The sequence below is a fragment of the Oncorhynchus kisutch genome, linkage group LG3 (genome assembly GCF_002021735.2).
Source record: "Oncorhynchus kisutch isolate 150728-3 linkage group LG3, Okis_V2, whole genome shotgun sequence".
NCBI classification, from domain to species: Eukaryota; Metazoa; Chordata; class Actinopteri; order Salmoniformes; family Salmonidae; genus Oncorhynchus; species Oncorhynchus kisutch.
This window is the reverse complement of record NC_034176.2, coordinates 63,784,122-63,802,485: the sequence shown is the minus strand read 5'-3', so window position 1 is coordinate 63,802,485 and position 18,364 is coordinate 63,784,122. Positions and strand designations below refer to the sequence as shown.

The following is an 18,364-nucleotide window of genomic DNA, read 5'->3' as shown; positions in this document are numbered from 1 at the left end:
TATCTATCCAAAACAGAGATGTATGGATAAACCACTTCTCCAATCTTTTTGGCTCTATAACAAAGAACAAACAGCAAAAACTCCATCCTCCATCCAAAAATTCCATCCTCAGCTCTGGCATCGTCCCCAATATTTGGAACCAAGGACTGATCACCCCAATTCACAAAAGTGGAGACAAATTTGACCCCAATAACTACTGCGTAGTTATACGTAGTACGAAGTTATATGTGTCAACAGCAACCTTGGGAAAATCCTCTGCATTATAATTAACAGCATACTCATACATTTCCTCAGCAAAAACAATGTACTGAGAAAATGTCAAATTGGCTTTTTACAGACCACGTATTCACATTATAAAATCCATGTACACAAGCAACAAGTGTACTGTTAAAATTGGCAAAAGACACACACATTTCTTTCCACAGGGCCGTGGGATGAGACAGGGATGCAGCTTAAGCCCCACCCTCTTCAACATATATATCAAGGAATTGGCTATAGCACTAGAACAGTCGGCCTCACCCTACTAGAATCTGAAGTCAAATGTCTGCTATTTGCTGATGATCTGGTTCTTCTGTCCCCAACCAAGGAGGGCCTACAGCAGCACCTAGATCTTCTGCACAGATTCTGTCAGACCTGGGCCCTGACAGTAAATCTCAGTAAGACAAAAAATAATGGTGTTCCAAAAAAGGTCCAGTTGCCAGGACTATGAATACAAATTCCATCTAGACACCGTTGCCCTAAGGCACACAAAAAACGATACATACCTCGGTCAAAACATCAGTGCCACAGGTACCTTCCACAAAGCTATGAACGATCTGAGAGACAAGGCAAGAAGGGCCTTCTATCCCATCAAAAGGAACACAAAATTGGACATACAAATTAGGATTTGTCAAAAAATACTTAACATGGGCCTCCTGGGTGGAGCAGTGGTCTAAGGCACTGCATGTGCTAGCTGTACCTCCAGAGACTCTGGGTTTGAGCCCAGGCTCTGTCACAGCCGGCCGCGACCGGGAGGCCCATGGGGCGGTGCACAATTGGCCTAGCGTCATCCGGAATAGGGAGGGTTTGGCCGGCAGGGATCTCCTTGTCTCATTGCGCACTAGCGACTCCTGTGGTGGGCTGGGAACAGTGCATGTTGACCAGGTCGCCAGGTGTACGTGTTTTCTCTGACACATTGGTATGGCTGGCTTCTGGGTTGGATGCGCACTGTGTTAAGAAGCAGTGCGGCTTGGTTTGGTTGTGTTTTGGAGGACGCATGGCTCTCGACCTTCGCCTCTCCCGAGTCCGTAAGGGAGTTGTAGCGATGAGACAAGACAGTAACTAATACCAATTGAATACCATGAAAAAGGGGGTAAATATATATATATATATATATATATATATATATATATATATATATATATATATATATATATATATATATATATACTTGACTCAGTTATAGAACCCATTACCCTTTATGGTTGTGAGGTCTGTCACCAACCAAGAATTCACAAAATGGGACAAACACCAAATTGAGACTGCATGCAGAATTCTGCAAAAATATCCTCTGTGTACAATGTAAAACACCAAATAATGCATGCAGAGCAGAATTAGGCAGATACCCGCTAATTATCAAAATCCAGAAAAGAGTCGTTAAATTCTACAACCACCTAAAAGGAAGCGATTCCCAAACCTTCCATAACAATGTACCTGGACCTGGAGAAGTGCCCCCTAAGCAAGCTGGTCCTGGGGCTCTGTTCACAAACACAAACAGACCCCACAGAGCCTCAGGACAGCAACATAATTAGATCCAACCAAAGCATGAGAAATCAAAAATACAATTACTTGACACATTGGAAAGAATTTACAAAAAACAGAGCAAACTAGAAGACTATTTGGTACCTGACCACTGTGACTGACCCTAAATGAAGGAATGATTTGACTATGTACAGAATCAGTGAGCATAGGCTTGCTACTGAGAAAGGCCACTGAAGGCACGCCTGGCTCTCAAGAGAAGACAGGCTTTGTGTCACGCCCTGACCGTAGAGCTCTTTTTATTCTCTATGTTTGGTTGGTCAGTGTGTGACTCGGGTGGGAAACTCTATGTTCCTTGTTTCTATGTTTTGGCCGGGTATGGTTCTCAATCAGGGACAGCTGTCTATCGTTGTCTCTGATTGGGAATCATACTTAGGCAGCCTTTTTTTCCTTTTGTATTTGTGGGTAGTTGTCTTTGTTAGTGGCCTGTATAGCCCTAGTAAGCTTCACATTCAGTTTTGTTGTTTATTGTTTTGTTGGTGACATTTAAAGAAATAAAGAGAAAATGTACGCTCTCCACGCTGCACCTTGGTCCGGTCATTTTCAAGACAGCGATCGTGACACTTTGTGCACACTGCCCACAAAATAAGATGGAAACTGAGTGCCACTTCCTAACGTCCTGCCAAATATAGGACCATATTAGAGACACATATTTCCCCCAGATTACACAGACCCACAAAGAATTCGAAAACAAATCCAATTTTGATAAACTCCCATATCTATTGTGTGAAATACCACAGTGTGCAATCACAGCAGAAAGATTTGTGACCTGTTGCCAGAAGAAAAGGGCAACCAGTGAAGAACAAACACCATTGTAAATACAACCCATATTTATGTTGATTTATTTTCCCTTCTGTACTTTAACTATTTGCACATCGTTACAACACTGTATATAGACAAAATATGACATTAGAAATGTCTGTATTCTTTTGGAACTTTTGTGAGTGTAATTTTGTATTGTTTATTTTACTTTTGTTTATTATCTATTTCACTTAATTGAAATGAATTGAATTTGAATTAAGAGGGAGAGAGATGGAGGGAGGGAGAGAGACTGGGAGAGAGAGAGAGAGAGAGAGAGAGAGAGAGAGAGAGAGAGAGAGAGAGAGAGAGAGAGAGAGAGAGAGAGAGAGAGAGAGAGAGAGAGAGAGAGAGAGAGTGAGAGAGAGAGAGAGAGACAGAGAAAAAGAGAGAGGTCATCCACTGTGGCGGCCAATGAGGGCCGGGGGATGTCATACATCATAACCCATCATGCCTCACTCACGACACGTCTTCTTTATCTTACTTTAGGGCCCTCTGTCACTCTGGCAATGTCATCTCTAACTTCACCACTACCAAAAGGGCACACTATTTTTTTTCTAGACTTCAGCACTACCAAAAGGCAGACTGTTTTTTTGTCCCTTTTAAAAGAGACAGACATGAAAAGAAACCTGATAACGTCTAAAGAAATGTACTAACAGCCAGGGTAGAATACATGACATTAGCACGGCTTGTACACGGCTCACTAATGAATATAGTGAAGTATTACAGGCACATAGGAGGGAGGGTTGGGGAAGGACGGGAGTCCAGTCCTGACTGTGTATTTGTACCTGAGGAGGGTGTCATTGGGGCAGCCACCAGGCCGTTGACGTTGAAAGCTGCCATTTGCTGCATTTGTGCCGCAGCGATGGCTGCCATGGGGTTCAGATACGAGTTCTGGGTCGCCGCCATTAGCGCTGCTTGCTGTTGCATCATCTGCTGTGGCATTGAAGAGAGAGAGAGAGGAAGGGGGGGGAGTGAGGGAAAGAGGAGGGAGAGGGAGGCAGTGGAAGAGAGAGGGAGGGAGACGGTGAGAGGGGGGAAAGGGAGACGGGGAGAGAGAGAGAGAGAGGCAGGGTGAAATCGCCGCAGGACGAGGGGCATGTTTACTTTCACATCACTGTTTGCTTGGCCATGTTGTTGAATAGACAGGTCTCTGTTGCCCCGGAGCCCTGCTACTTAACAGCACTGCTGCTTTACAGGGCTGCTGCTCATTACAAACAACAGATAACGCAATATAATGAGATGAAGCTAGAGGGCCGACAGACAGACAGACAGACAGACAGACAGACAGACAGACAGACAGACAGACAGACAGACAGACAGACAGACGGACGGACAGACAGACAGACAGACAGACAGACAGACAGACAGACAGACAGACAGACAGACAGACAGACAGAAGACAGACAGACAGACAGACAGACAGACAGACAGACAGACAGACAGACAGACAGACAGACAGACAGACAGACAGACAGACAGACAGACAGACAGACAGACAGACAGACAGACAGACAGACAGACAGACTGCTTTACTGTGTGTGAGTGGGTGATTCTCACCTGCCAGGGCGAGCTGTTAGTTACAGTGTGAGTGCAAACTCTACAGTTTCCAAACTTGAGGAGCTGTTAACTTCAGGTGTGAACGTAGATAGACAGAGTGTGTATGGCAAGCTATCAGGAGGAGCCGTGACTCGCATGCGCAGAGTGTAAAAGCTCACCGTCTCCTCCCCCGTGGAGCCGAGACTTACAGCGTGAGAGTAGGCGCCATAGGCCCCAAACTGGATGGTCATGGGGCTGAAGATGCCGAGCTGGCCCGCCATCTGATGCATCCTACGCAGGGTCCGCTCCTTGTCCGTGTCGGCAAACTTCACCACCAGGCTGGAGGACGCCCCCTGGGGATACCCACACTGCAATCAGTCAAGACAACACTCATCTCAGCAATGGACAGACACACACCACACTCAGTCAAGACAACACTCATCTCAGCAATGGACAGACACACACCACACTCAGCCAAGACAACACTCATCTCAGCAATGGACAGACACACCACACTCAGCCAAGACAACACTCATCTCAGCAATGTACAGACACACACCACACTCAGTCAAGACACGTACCTCAATGACTACGCACGCACACACCTCGACGCAGGACACCACACGTACTCATGCACACAGCATACTGAGTCATGACCACACAGACTACACCAGACACACACACTACACAACACCAGACACATACCACACAACACCAGACACACACCACACAAGGTCTGGGTGGACTATTGCATATTAGTGCATATTTTAAATGACTCCAATCTGAGCTGTGTAGAGACAGTGGGAATAGTAGATGATCTGTGGGTTTAGTGAAGTTTAGACTACTAGTGTACACAGGGAGTGTACAAAACATTAAGAACACCTTTCCATGACAGACTGACCAGATGAATCCAGGTGAAAGCCATGATCCCTTATTGATGTCAGTGGTTAAATCTACCTCAATCAGTGTAGAAGAAGGGGAGGAGACAGGTTAAAGAAGGATTTTTAAGCCTTGAGACGATTGAGACATGGATTGTGTATGTGTGAATGGGCAAGACAAAAGATTCTAAGTGCCTTTGAACGGGGTATGTTAGTAGGTGCCAGGTGCACCGGTTTGTGTCAAGAGCGGCAACAGTTTCCCCTGTGTATCAAGAATGGTCCACCACCCAAAGGACATCCAGCCAACTTGATACAACTGTGGGAAGCATTGGAGTCAACATTGGCCAGCATCCCTGTAGAACGTTTTCGACACCTTGTGGAGTCCACGTCCCGACCAATTGAGGCTGTTCTGCAACTCAATATTAGGAAGGTGTTCCTAATGTTTGTTATACTCAGTGTACATTGGAGTGAACTGTGGTCCTTAGTGTGGTCCCAGAGGAGCCCCAGTCCCCCTCCCGCCGCTCAACTGAATACGATACTCCATAATGAGGTCTGACTGGAGCCTTTGGCGTGCACAGGGAGAAGTATTGACTAATGACAGTGCCTTATGGCAGATATAGTGCTGTATTGATGTCTGTGCTTCTGAGTTTGGATCCAATTAAATCATTTGAGAGACAGAGACCAGAGTCAGTTCTTCATATGACGTCCAGGGAAAGGAGAGGAGAGGAGAGAGGAGAGAGGAGAGAGGAGAGAGGAGAGAGGAGAGAGGAGAGAGGAGAGAGGAGAGAGGAGAGGAAGCTGCCAGACAGGCAGAGAGACAGACACAGAAAGCCTCAGACACTGTCAAGAGGCCCAGATCCTATTTAATTCCAGCCAGTGCACGCTGCGCTGAGAGAGAGAGATACCCAGGAACTGCTGCTGCGGTTGCACCCAGGAAAGGTCAGAAGGACACAGGCAGCCAGGGGGAAGTCAGGATGTGATTAAGCCAGATCAGAAAAGCAAAGACACGGGGAGAGAAAAGGACTCCATAATCATGACTTGTATTCATCTTTCATATAATGTGTCATCTTGACAGGTTCAGCACAAACTCTTACTTTGATTTGTATTTTGATTACAATGTTTCCTTGCACGGTACAAATCGAAAAGAGATGGAAACTACAGGGAGACAGAGAGAGATGAGGACTAGTGTGCGTGCGTGCGCGCGCGTGTGTGCGTGCGTGTGTGCATGTGTGTGTGTCAACAGCCAGAATGTAACCTCTACTGGGTCTCAAATACAAAAGGCTAGAACCCAGCCCAAGCAACTCTCCAGCGGTGCTTGAAGGGGGTCTGCCTCAAAAAGCAAAACAGAACAAAGACAAAGTCCCCCTTACAAAGAAACAAACAAACTGCCTCACGTGGTGAATGCGAATGCAGTGAGTGAGTGTTAAGCCCATCCACCAATAATGGTGTGTGTTTCTCCTGCACTGTGCTGTAGAGGCTGGGTGGGTGTTGGGAGGGGTGTCAGCCTGCACCCTGGGGGGACAGTTGGTGTCATATTGGATTCTTCCTGTCAGAGGAGCCAGCCCTCTTCAGCCCTGCACCTGCCAGCCAGCGCCTCACCTCAGGCCAAGGGGGACCCATCTGGTTCTGTTCCCAAGATGCCATTTCAATTAGCTGAATCAATATGGCGGAGTGCCGCTCTAATGGTACACTGTTTTGTCCTTTCTAATTTCATTTCATTTCCTTCCCACCCCCTGACCTTTCACTGTTCTTTCCCTATCTTCTGCTGGGGCTGGTGGAGGGACGGGACTGTCGGTTTTAATGAGGTCTGCGCTGAGCAAACATATCCCTCCAGCGCCTCTCCGACCGGTCGCACCGCGCCTCTGCCCTGCCCCCGCTTCCTACTTTTCCTTTAACAGAGCGAGGGGCTGGCACTTAGATCACATTCATTTTCTGCTTTATGTAGCTGTGTATTCCTTTATCTATTTATAACCATTTTTCATTAACCATTCTTCATTTATTCATGAAGAACGCATTGTGAGCAGCAAGAAGAAGGCTTGGGAGGGGAGAGCTCCGGGCAGCCTCTACTCAAAGCACTGTGACTCAGGACTCACTGACCCAAGCTAGGCTGGGCTGGTTTCTCCCTGCCTGCATAGTGCAGAGCAGAGTAGAGTATCAGGGAGCAAGAAACAGTCTGCAGAGCCAGCCTAAAGTAGTACTAAAACTGAAACACTACCACAGCTCCTATTCACTATGGTACTGGAGAGAGAACAAACTCTCCTTAGAATCTCATACTTTCAAAAAAATCCCCATAATCAGAATTGGTTCTTCACTCTATCTATAAAATATCTAGTGTCAGAACAAAGGATTTCATACCTTCTACTTCCTGTTATTCTACCTGATACATCCTGACTGGATCTCCAGCCCGATCTCTAGGAGAGACAGGGGACTTCAGAGGAAGAATTCACTCGAGGGGATCAGAGGACTTCATCCATCTGAAAAGAACTGGGAATAATTCAGCCACTAGATGGAAAGCAGCTTCTCTCTCTCTCTCTCTCTCTCTCTCTCTCTCTCGCTCTCTCTCTCTCTCTGTCTTTCTCTCTCTCTCTCGCTCTCTCTCACTCTCTCTCTCTCTCTCTCTCTCTCTCTCTCTCTCACTCTCACTCTCTCTCTCTCCCCATCTCCATCTCTCTCCTTTCTCTCTCCTTTCTCTCTCTATTCTCTGTCTCTCTCTATTCTCTGTCTCTCTCTATTCTCTGTCTCTCTCCCAGCAGAAAATCATAACCTGACAAACAAACAAAAATAATAACCTCCAACGGCATGACTCCTATCTCGAAAGAAAATGAATTCAGTGAGGGGCAACAGGGAGCCTTCACTTTTGATGGGTACAGCTGAGGAATTTGTCACAGGTTCAATAACTAATCTAATTTTGAGAACAACACACTTGACTTGTGAAAAACTCACACTGGATGTTGTGTGTATGGGCCAAAACGAAGAAGAAGAAAAAGAAGGAAACGTAATTGAGGGATTAGAAATAAGCCACAAGAGTGAAACGCCATTCTGTTTTTATCTGCTCATAGTCCTGATATGAAGTCACTGGTGTGAAGTGGGTACTATACAGACATGTAAACACACACTCAGACTTTATCCTCAGCAGAAGCTTATGACGACACAATACAGGAAATAATGTGTGGAAGCCTGTCTTAACAGAATACTAATGACAAACCACTACTTTACTAACATAATGGCAACCATGTAGACCGGTTTTAAAAGAAAATGACTTCTGAAATGCTATGTTTATCTGTAATCATTCAACTTCTATACTTCATGGACATAGCAAAAATTCCAGTCTCCTCAATGTGATGTCAAAACAGGGAATGCTTTGTAAGCTATTGCACTAAAATAGTCCTCTAAACCCTGGTTCAGTGACATTATTGGGCTCCATCCTTGCTGAAAGGGTTCAACCCAAAGCCGTAAATGAGATAATCAAATTGAAGATAACAAGTTTGTCCAGTAATTGGATGAGGCCTCCATGTGGGCCTCCAGTTCAACTCCAGTTGAACCGGTCTCTCCACATATCCCCGTGGGCCTGATGGGAGGTATGTGTCTCATTAGTCTGTCTGTCTTTTTGTGTGCATTGGTCCGTACTGTCCACCAGTGACATGGCAACATGACCTACCCACGACACTCACCCACTTTAACAACTCACACAAATACACCATTAAAATACACACACAGTGTAAGCGATCTCAAGCAATAAAAGTGTATCTTCTCGTACTTGTATCTGTGTTAGAAATTCTATCATGCTTTCATCCAGCGTAGAAGAGAGAGAGGGGGGGGAGATATATAGATCGATAGAGAGAGAGAGAGAGAGAGAGAGAGAGGGGAGATATATAGATCGATAGAGAGAGAGAGAGAGAGAGAGAGAGAGACAGAGACAGAGAGTGAGACAGCGAGAGAGTGAGACAGCGAGAGAGTGAGACAGCGAGAGAGACAGAGAGGGAGAGAGAGAGAGAGACAGAGAGGGAGAGAGACAGAGGGAGAGAGAGAGAGACAGAGAGGGAGAGAGAGAGAGAGAGAGAGAGAGAGAGAGAGAGAGAGAGAGAGACAGAGACAGAGAGTGAGACAGCGAGAGAGTGAGACAGCGAGAGAGTGAGACAGCGAGAGAGAGAGAGAGACAGAGAGGGAGAGAGAGAGACAGAGAGGGAGAGAGACAGAGGGAGAGAGAGAGAGACAGAGAGGGAGACAGCGAGAGAGTGAGACAGCGAGAGAGAGAGAGAGAGAGAGAGAGAGAGAGAGACAGAGAGGGAGAGAGAGAGAGAGACAGAGAGGGAGAGAGACAGAGAGAGAGAGAGACAGAGAGGGAGAGAGACAGAGAGGGAGAGAGACAGAGAGACAGAGAGGGAGAGAGACAGAGAGAGAGATTGAGAGACCGAGAGCGAGAGAGAGTATTATGTGTCATGCTCTCTAGCTTTGTGTTATCTCTCATTAATCTGGCTCTCCACTACCTCTCTTTCTCTCCCTTCTCTCCTCTCACACACTGTCTCACTCCTGCCAACACTAGTGAGCTCAGCAGGCCCTGTCACCGCCGGTGCGACACAGAACACGGCCATGTCTGCAATTTGCTGGGTGCTGTCTGCCCCCGGCTCTGCCATTTGAAGCCCTGCCACCTGTGTCTCCCCCTTTTTTCGTTCTCTCGTTCTCTTTTGCTCTCTCTCGCTCTCTCTCGCTCTCTCTCCACAGCCTTAATTCAACAGCTGAACCAAGAGAGCGTCGGCCTGTTTGGAGCCTGATTACCTTTTAAGTTCAATTAGGGGCACCTGCAATCTGCATCAATTAAAGGCCTGACCTGATCTATCAGCCGCTGCCCTTCGGTGGCGTCCCTCGCCCTTTCCCTTCATTACCATGGCTTTCATTACCACCCAATGTATTTTGGTCTGTGCAGGTATTATTTACAGCCGGGTGTGGCTGCCAGCTAACACAGATGCTCTAGAGTTGAACATTAAGAGAGAGCTCTTTGTGCGAGACTGGTCCAGACCCCACAGCTGGCAGTAGGTTAGAGAGCCTCTCTGGATCCTGCCTCCTGTTAGTCGGTTGTTGACGACATGTGGCACTGATATTATCCAAATTAACTGCATCCCCCTAGGTATCAAAGCCTTATCTCGGTACTAATGGCCACCTTGCCTATTAATCTGACTGGGACTTGGACGTAGGATATAGAAGTAACAGGTGCAGGGGTAGTGGGAGAGATATGGATAATATAGATTATGACTGAGCTTTTGGATGGCTCTGGATACAACTCCGGGTCTGTTTGGGGCTCCATATGTCGCCTTGGACAGTTCATCTGTCGTGGAGCAGCACTCAAGTGGTTTAGCTGGCTTTGGTACTGACCCTGTGTTACTGCAGGCTGGGCAGGGCAGGGGCTCAGCGCAGCAACAGACACACACCCAAAGTTAGTTTCCTCCTCCCTAAGCTTGTGACTTCTAATGCTATTGCAAAACGTGTCAGACAGCATCAGTAAGGGAAGTATGTGTAAATGACATCCGGCTTCCAGGACACTATCCTGTTGCCAGAGAGCTGAAGTAAATATTTATAGCAAGACATCAATGAAGTGTATGAACTTAAGGTGTCTGCCAGGGACTGTGAATCTAAAATATGCATGGAGATTCTGTGTTATTCATCATCTTCCCTCAGTAAAACATATTTAATGATGGTCTTTACATGCCAGATAACAAGCATAACAACCCCAATTTGTAATTACTGCAGTTTGACAGGAGTTGCAGGATATCCAATAGTTAGGATGATTCCCAGCATGTTGGGTAGGAGGAGATGTTTGTGTTTAGAGAAATACAGCATGATACTGTAAAACACTTTGGTTCCACTGTTAATTCTCTACTATCGTGGTCCCAAATGAATCGTCCAAGCATGCCTGCTACAAAACCTACGACTATAAAGGTAATAACTAGTCTCCTAAGACTCGTAAGTTGTGCTAGTATATTGCATTTTCTAATTAAATACGCTGAAAGATAAGCTCTGTGTGAATGTTGTGTTTTTAGACTGAAGGAGAATTCATTATTGATTATTTTCCTCTACGGAAAAGTACCTCCCAATGAGTAACTAAATCATTTATTACACTTTTGATTTCAGATATTTTTCAGAGACGATTTCCATATTTGAGCATGAAATAATATGAATCTTGAAAAGCTGCATCATTTCTGTTGCATATATGTTCTAGGACACACATAATGTATACTATTCATATGTCATTACAAAATGATTTCTATAGATACAGACTGGTAAAAAGGTACAATAGATATGAGAGGAGATATACAGGCGTAGGATCTTAATTTGACCAGTTTCTCACAGCAGGAGTAACCCTGCAGCAACAGGAAATGTGAATTATTGTGTGGATTATAATAAACTGACAGTTTTGTAGGGGTTGATAAATTGTTAGTTACGGCAAATCAAGTCAGACGTTTTAAATTCAAAATTACAAACTTTAGAAGCCTTTTTAAACCTTGAATACACTACAAGTTAGCATTTCCTGCTGTGCATGAAATATCCTGCAACAGGGTGAGCAAATTACGATCCGACAACTGATCCAATAATATATACAGCATATTCAATGACAAGACATATATGCTGCACATACATACAGTAGTGCAATGTGAAAAGTTGGATGCTGACTGTGATTATTTTGTGAACATCAATACATTTTATGTGTGAATGTATTATTTGAAAGCTTTAGGAAGGGCGGCTATGCCGTCAATGTTCTATACAGTATGTGTGAATACCCATTCTGTATACTGTACGAGTACTAGTATCTTATCGAAGCCGTGTGTGTGTGTGCGTGTAACACGGTTATACTCACTGGCATGGTCTGTCCGCCGTGTAGGCTGTTGATGGCCGCCTGTGCTTCTGCGTGGCTGGAGAACTTGACAAAGGCACAGCCTGCACACACGCGCGCCCACACCGACAGACAGTCAGGGAGGGAGGAGAAAGAAAGAGAAAGAGAGAGAGAGAGAGAGAGAGAGAGAGAGAGAGAGAGCAGGCAAAAACATTCATTACCATTATTTTCATGTTATCTAGTTTGTTAATGTATTCTGCCATTTGTGTTTTCAGTGCATAACTCTGAATAAATCATTCTAATTGTAGTGTAGGCGTTAGCTGCATGGAACATCCTGTCCCTCGCCCATTTCTAATTCCACCCCTCTACGCCGGAGCACAGGAGCAACAGCATCTACCACCGAGCCTTGGTTGTGATTATTCATCTGTTTAATATTTACACATTGTGATCTGTGTGCAGTCTATCATAAAACAGATTATGATGACAAAGGCAGAGTATTATAATCTGCCTATCTGCCAGTATCTTTGCTTGTGTATAATTTTCTACTAAGGGCTTTGCTCAAGAGGCATTCAAATCATCTTAAATCTGTTGCCTGGTTTATGCAAAAATCTACAGGAACAGACAAAAAAACTGAAGGTAACATTCTAGGGGTTTTCAATTCATTAACTTCTGCTTTCAATCAACATAATATATTAAACAAGATGAACGTATAAAAATGTATGCCCATGATCAAAAACAAACCCACAAATATGTAGCTATTCCAAGGATAAAGTGTCTAAACATATTCTGATCTGTCAAAATGTACATGTTTATTGAGGGAGAGATAATAAAACAGAAAACAACTATACAAAATAAAGAAAGTGTTGTACTGTATAAAAGTGTTGTACTGTATAAAAGTGTTGTACTGTATAAAAGTGTTGTACTGTATAAAAGTGTACTGTATAAAAGTGTACTGTATAAAAGTGTACTGTATAAAAGTGTTGTACTGTATAAAAGTGTTGTACTGTATAAAAGTGTACTGTATAAAAGTGTTGTACTGTATAAAAAGTGTACTGTATAAAAGTGTACTGTATAAAAGTGTTGTACTGTATAAAAGTGTTGTACTGTATAAAAGTGTTGTACTGTATAAAAGTGTACTGTATAAAAGTGTACTGTATAAAAGTGTTGTACTGTATAAAAGTGTTGTACTGTATAAAAGTGTACTGTATAAAAGTGTTGTACTGTATAAAAGTGTTTGTACTGTATAAAAGTGTTGTACTGTATAAAAGTGTACTGTATAAAAGTGTACTGTATAAAAGTGTACTGTATAAAAGTGTTGTACTGTATAAAAGTGTTGTACTGTATAAAAGTGTACTGTATAAAGTGTTGAACTGTATAAAAGTGTACTGTATAAAAGTGTTGAACTGTATAAAAAGTGTACTGTATAAAAGTGTACTGTATAAAAGTGTTGTACTGTATAAAAGTGTACTGTATAAAAAGTGTACTGTATAAAAGTGTTGTACTGTATAAAGTGTTGTACTGTATTAAGTAAAAGTGTACTGTATAAAAGTGTACTGTATAAAAGTGTTGTACTGTATAAAAGTGTTGTACTGTATAAAAGTGTACTGTATAAAAGTGTTGAACTGTATAAAAGTGTACTGTATAAAAGTGTTGAACTGTATAAAAGTGTTGTACTGTATAAAAGTGTTGAACTGTATAAAAGTGTTGTACTGTATAAAAGTGTTGTACTGTATAAAAGTGTACTGTATAAAAGTGTTGTACTGTATAAAAGTGTTGTACTGTATAAAAGTGTACTGTATAAAAGTGTACTGTATAAAAGTGTTGTACTGTATAAAAGTGTTGTACTGTATAAAAGTGTTGTACTGTATAAAAGTGTTGTACTGTATAAAAGTGTACTGTATAAAAGTGTACTGTATAAAAGTGTACTGTATAAAAGTGTTGTACTGTATAAAAGTGTTGTACTGTATAAAAGTGTACTGTATAAAAGTGTTGAACTGTATAAAAGTGTACTGTATAAAAGTGTACTGTATAAAGTGTACTGTATAAAAGTGTTGAACTGTATAAAAGTGTTGTACTGTATAAAAGTGTTGTACTGTATAAAAGTGTTGTACTGTATAAAAGTGTACTGTATAAAAGTGTACTGTATAAAAGTGTTGTACTGTATAAAAGTGTTGTACTGTATAAAAGTGTTGTACTGTATAAAAGTGTACTGTATAAAAGTGTACTGTATAAAAGTGTTGTACTGTATAAAAGTGTTGTACTGTATAAAAGTGTACTGTATAAAAGTGTACTGTATAAAAGTGTTGTACTGTATAAAAGTGTACTGTATAAAAGTGTACTGTATAAAAGTGTTGTACTGTATAAAAGTGTTGTACTGTATAAAAGTGTACTGTATAAAAGTGTTGTACTGTATAAAAGTGTTGTACTGTATAAAAGTGTTGTACTGTATAAAAGTGTTGTACTGTATAAAAGTGTACTGTATAAAAGTGTACTGTATAAAAGTGTACTGTATAAAAGTGTTGTACTGTATAAAAGTGTACTGTATAAAAGTGTAATAGCGTTTAAAAGTGATGTACTGTATATTTAAATGAGCCTACATTGAGCACTTTAACTTCCATAGGTGCATTTTACTGCAGGCTTCATCCCAGTCATGTTATGCTCAACGGTTTCTTCTAGTTTAGACTCCTTCATACTCCTGTCTTCTGGAGGCAGCTCGTGTCTGGTTACTAGATAGCTAATTAACTACATAGGTAATTAACTCATCTGGATTCATATGGACATTTCTTACCGGAGCAGGACCAGTGTGTAAGACAGACAGCGTTTTTCGAGCTTTTAAAAACAGCTGATACCCGTTTAGAAAGCTTTCAACAATCCAATTAGAAGTGTTTATATACATTTATTCATCATCAATTCCCCGCAGGGGCACAGATGATTCATTTAAATTACAATGGCTGATAGCTACACCCAAGAGAAACACAGCCAGACAGCCCATTCACTTAGGCATTCTAAAACAGCCATCCAGCAGCCCAATGTAGACAAATGAATCATTTCCTCAACCAAATCAAATGTGGCCAAGGATGGAGTTACATACACTGGCTGCATATAAACAGTTTCCCCCTGTCACCTTGGCAATCTGTGCTCCATCAACATGATCAATGTTGTATGTAGACATGTGAAAATGTGATTCTAATGTAACATAATGTTTTCTAAACGTAAATGGGAACTCTAATGACGGCTACGAGTATAAGTTAGTATGTGTTCAGACCAGATGCTATATAAAGGCAGGAGACATGACTAAAAAGTGGTTGGTAGACAAGTCACAAAGGGCTTTGATTTCACCGTGGCCCCCTTACTCTCCCTTCTCTGGCACTCCCCTCTGCTTTGGAAGCTAAAGGTCCCTTTTTCCTCCAACTGGAGCGAGGGAGGGAGGCAGCAACCGTCTGGGGGACTGGAGCGAGGGAGGGAGGCAGCAGCCGTCTGGGGGACTGGAGCGAGGGAGGGAGGCAGCAACCGTCTGGGGGACTGGAGTGAGGGAGGGAGGCAGCAGCCGTCTGGGGGACTGGAGCGAGGGAGGGAGGCAGCAGCCGTCTGGGGGACTGGAGCGAGGGAGGAAGGCAGCAGCCGTCTGGGGGACTGGAGCGAGGGAGGGAGGCAGCAGCCGTCTGGGGGACTGGAGCGAGGGAGGGAGGCAGCAGCCGTCTGGGGGACTGGAGCGAGGGAGGGAGGCAGCAGCCGTCTGGGGGACTGGCGCGAGGGAGGGAGGCAGCAGCCGTCTGGGGGACTGGAGCGAGGGAGGGAGGCAGCAGCCGTCTGGGGGACTGGAGCGAGGGAGGGAGGCAGCAGCCGTCTGGGGGACTGGAGCGAGGGAGGGAGGCAGCAGCCGTCTGGGGTACTGGAGCGAGGGAGGCAGCAGCCGTCTGGGGGACTGGAGCGAGGGAGGGAGGCAGCAGCCGTCTGGGGTACTGGAGCGAGGGAGGGAGGCAGCAGCCGTCTGGGGGACTGGAGCGAGGGAGGGAGGCAGCAGCCGTCTGGGGGACTGGAGCGAGGGAGGGAGGCAGCAGCCGTCTGGGGGACTGGAGCGAGGGAGGGAGGCAGCAGCCGTCTGGGGTACTGGAGCGAGGGAGGCAGCAGCCATCTGGGGGAACGTTTGATTGCACGCCTCTGTTTGAGGGAACAAAAGCGTTTAAACCTTTGTAGTGGAAATAATAAGGGAGGGTTTGTTCTGGAAACTCAAAGAGCCCAGCTTTCGTTTCCAGGTCCTAGATGGCATACTGTTGGTTGTCAACCTCCATCCCCAACATCCACCTAGCTAACAAGGCTGGCCCTGGCAGTGATTAAGCCCTGGTGTCCCGGCTCAGCTCAGCCCGACTGGAGGCAGGGCAGGCTGAGAGCCGCTGCCCTCGGCAAACAACATGCATTTAAACACATGGGGCTCTCAACGCCCCCCCACTGACTGAGGCAGCGAATGTAGCGGTGTGTGTATAGCCTTCCTTTCCCTGACCTAGAAAAAAAAAACTGGATAGGTTTAGGACCCGGAGCATGAAGTTCTCTAAAGAATTGGAAGTGAAGCTAGACTCATAAATTGTAGTGCGCAGTCAGTCAAGGTTTTTGAATGTGATGGTTGAGAATAGGAAGAAGGAAAAAAAGAAAGAAAAAAAAAGACTGCATTACTTTCAAGCTAGCTGGAGGTTCTGTGTTGCCTTTTGAATTCCTGGAGAAAATAATATGTATGCATGAATTCCATCAGGCAGAATGGATGACATTTATAACACAACTTAATTATAGACCTAAAAGCCATCTCTCTGATATTCCTGACAATTCCTCGCTCCATTCAACTCTGGCAGCAAGTGTTTCACTTTGAGAGTACTTTGAGCAGGGCTGCCATACAGAGATGGATGTCAAACTTCTTGGCCTTTTTATTGGGTTGAAAGGATGCTGAAAGCCTCCGAGTGGCATACATTTACATCAACAGGGGACAAAGGCTCCATAATGGAATAGAGAGCACTGTCAATTTCAAGATCTGTTTCATTTGACTGATGGGACCATGTCTAGTGGTACTGTGGTTGCCAAAGTGATTTGTCTCCTTAACGATGCCATGGGATTGTTGCACAACTGGCTCTGGTCGGAGCAGTCAGTCAAACCCTTCTCTCAGTCACCTGGGGGCCAAACAACTGGGACAGTCTGTAAGTAACAGACAACACCTATGCTTATGGTACACCACTACAGATCTTAGCACAACAATGAGAGAGCTATAAAGCAAGATGAAGAAAAGAGCTGGTGATGTGAAACTGGTGATGAGAAGGGTATAGAGAGTAGTATCGAGAGAAGAGAGGAGCGCTACAGTGGCTGGCAAATGAGTGAAAGAGAGAAGGAGTGAACGAGGGAGAACACTGGTTCCCGTTTGACCCAGCAGGAGCACACAGCGCTGGGCTTATTTCATTTTGTGGGCTGTCAATCAGAGCCAGGCAGGAAGCGGGAGCTGCCCGGGGAGAGAGCCAGGGAGCAGGGAGCAGGCCTTTGGGCAACGCAGAGCAATAGAGCCCGGATCAACAGAGAGCGGAGCAGATGTTCACACCGATAGTCACATGGCTCATTATAGTCAGCCTTTCTCTTGAATGTACTTGGAAGCTGCACATTATCAAACCTCCCACCTTCTCACACATCTATTTCACACATTCAGCCATTTAATATAGGAGGATAAATCACAGGCAATAGAAAGAGAGATACAGAGAGAGAGAGAGCGAGGTAGGGGAGAGAGAGAGAGAGAGAGAGAGAGAGAGAGAGAGAGGTAGAGGAGAGAGAGAGAGAGATACAGAGAGAGAGAGAGCGAGGTAGGGGAGAGAGAGAGAGAGAGAGAGAGAGAGAGAGAGAGAGAGAGAGAGAGAGAGAGAGAGGTAGAGGAGAGAGAGAGAGAGAGAGAGAGAGAGAGAGCGAGGTAGGGGAGAGAGAGAGAGAGAGCGAGGTAGGGGAGAGAGGGAGAGAGAGAGTGAGAGCGAGGTAGGGGAGAGAGAGAGAGAGAGAGAGAGAGAGAGAGAGAGGTAGGGGAGAGAGAGAGAGAGGTAGGGGAGAGAGAGAGAGAGAGAGGTAGGGGGGAGAGAGAGAGAGAGAGAGAGAGAGAGAGAGAGAGAGAGAGCGAGGTAGGGGAGAGAGAGAGAGGTAGGGGAGAGAGAGAGAGAGAGGTAAGGGAGAGAGAGAGAGAGAGAGAGAGAGAGAGAGAGCGAGGTAGGGGAGAGAGAGAGAGAGAGAGGTAGGGGAGAGAGAGAGAGAGAGAGAGAGAGAGAGAGAGAGAGAGAGAGAGAGAGCGAGGTAGGGGAGAGAGAGAGAGAGAGGTAGGGGAGAGAGAGAGAGAGAGAGGTAGGGGAGAGAGAGAGAGAGAGAGAGAGAGCGAGGTAGGGGAGAGAGAGAGAGAGAGAGAGAGAGAGAGAGAGAGAGAGAGAGAGAGAGAGAGAGAGAGAGAGAGAGCGAGGTAGGGGAGAGAGAGAGAGAGAGAGAGCGAGGTAGGGGAGAGAGTACACCCCCAACGCTC

The 18,364-nt window shown here is 44.9% G+C and overlaps 1 protein-coding gene across 15 annotated transcripts in view; it reads right to left on the bottom strand.

The window, feature by feature from the left end:
* celf6 (CUGBP Elav-like family member 6) overlaps nt 1-18,364 on the bottom strand; it is a 176,013-nt gene that overhangs the window by 26,980 nt on the left and 130,669 nt on the right. For 5 of the 15 annotated variants that reach the window (XM_031810490.1, XM_031810501.1, XM_031810524.1 and 2 more), the window contains exons 5-7: nt 11,863-11,942; nt 4,314-4,502; nt 3,384-3,531 (exon numbers count right to left, since the gene is read on the bottom strand). In XM_031810490.1, coding sequence (XP_031666350.1) covers nt 3,384-3,531; nt 4,314-4,502; nt 11,863-11,942 — 417 coding nt within the window. The remainder of the gene's footprint in view (nt 1-3,383; nt 3,532-4,313; nt 4,503-11,862; nt 11,943-18,364) is intronic. The other 10 variants (XM_031810532.1, XM_031810546.1, XM_031810558.1 and 7 more) reach the window with 6 other exon arrangements.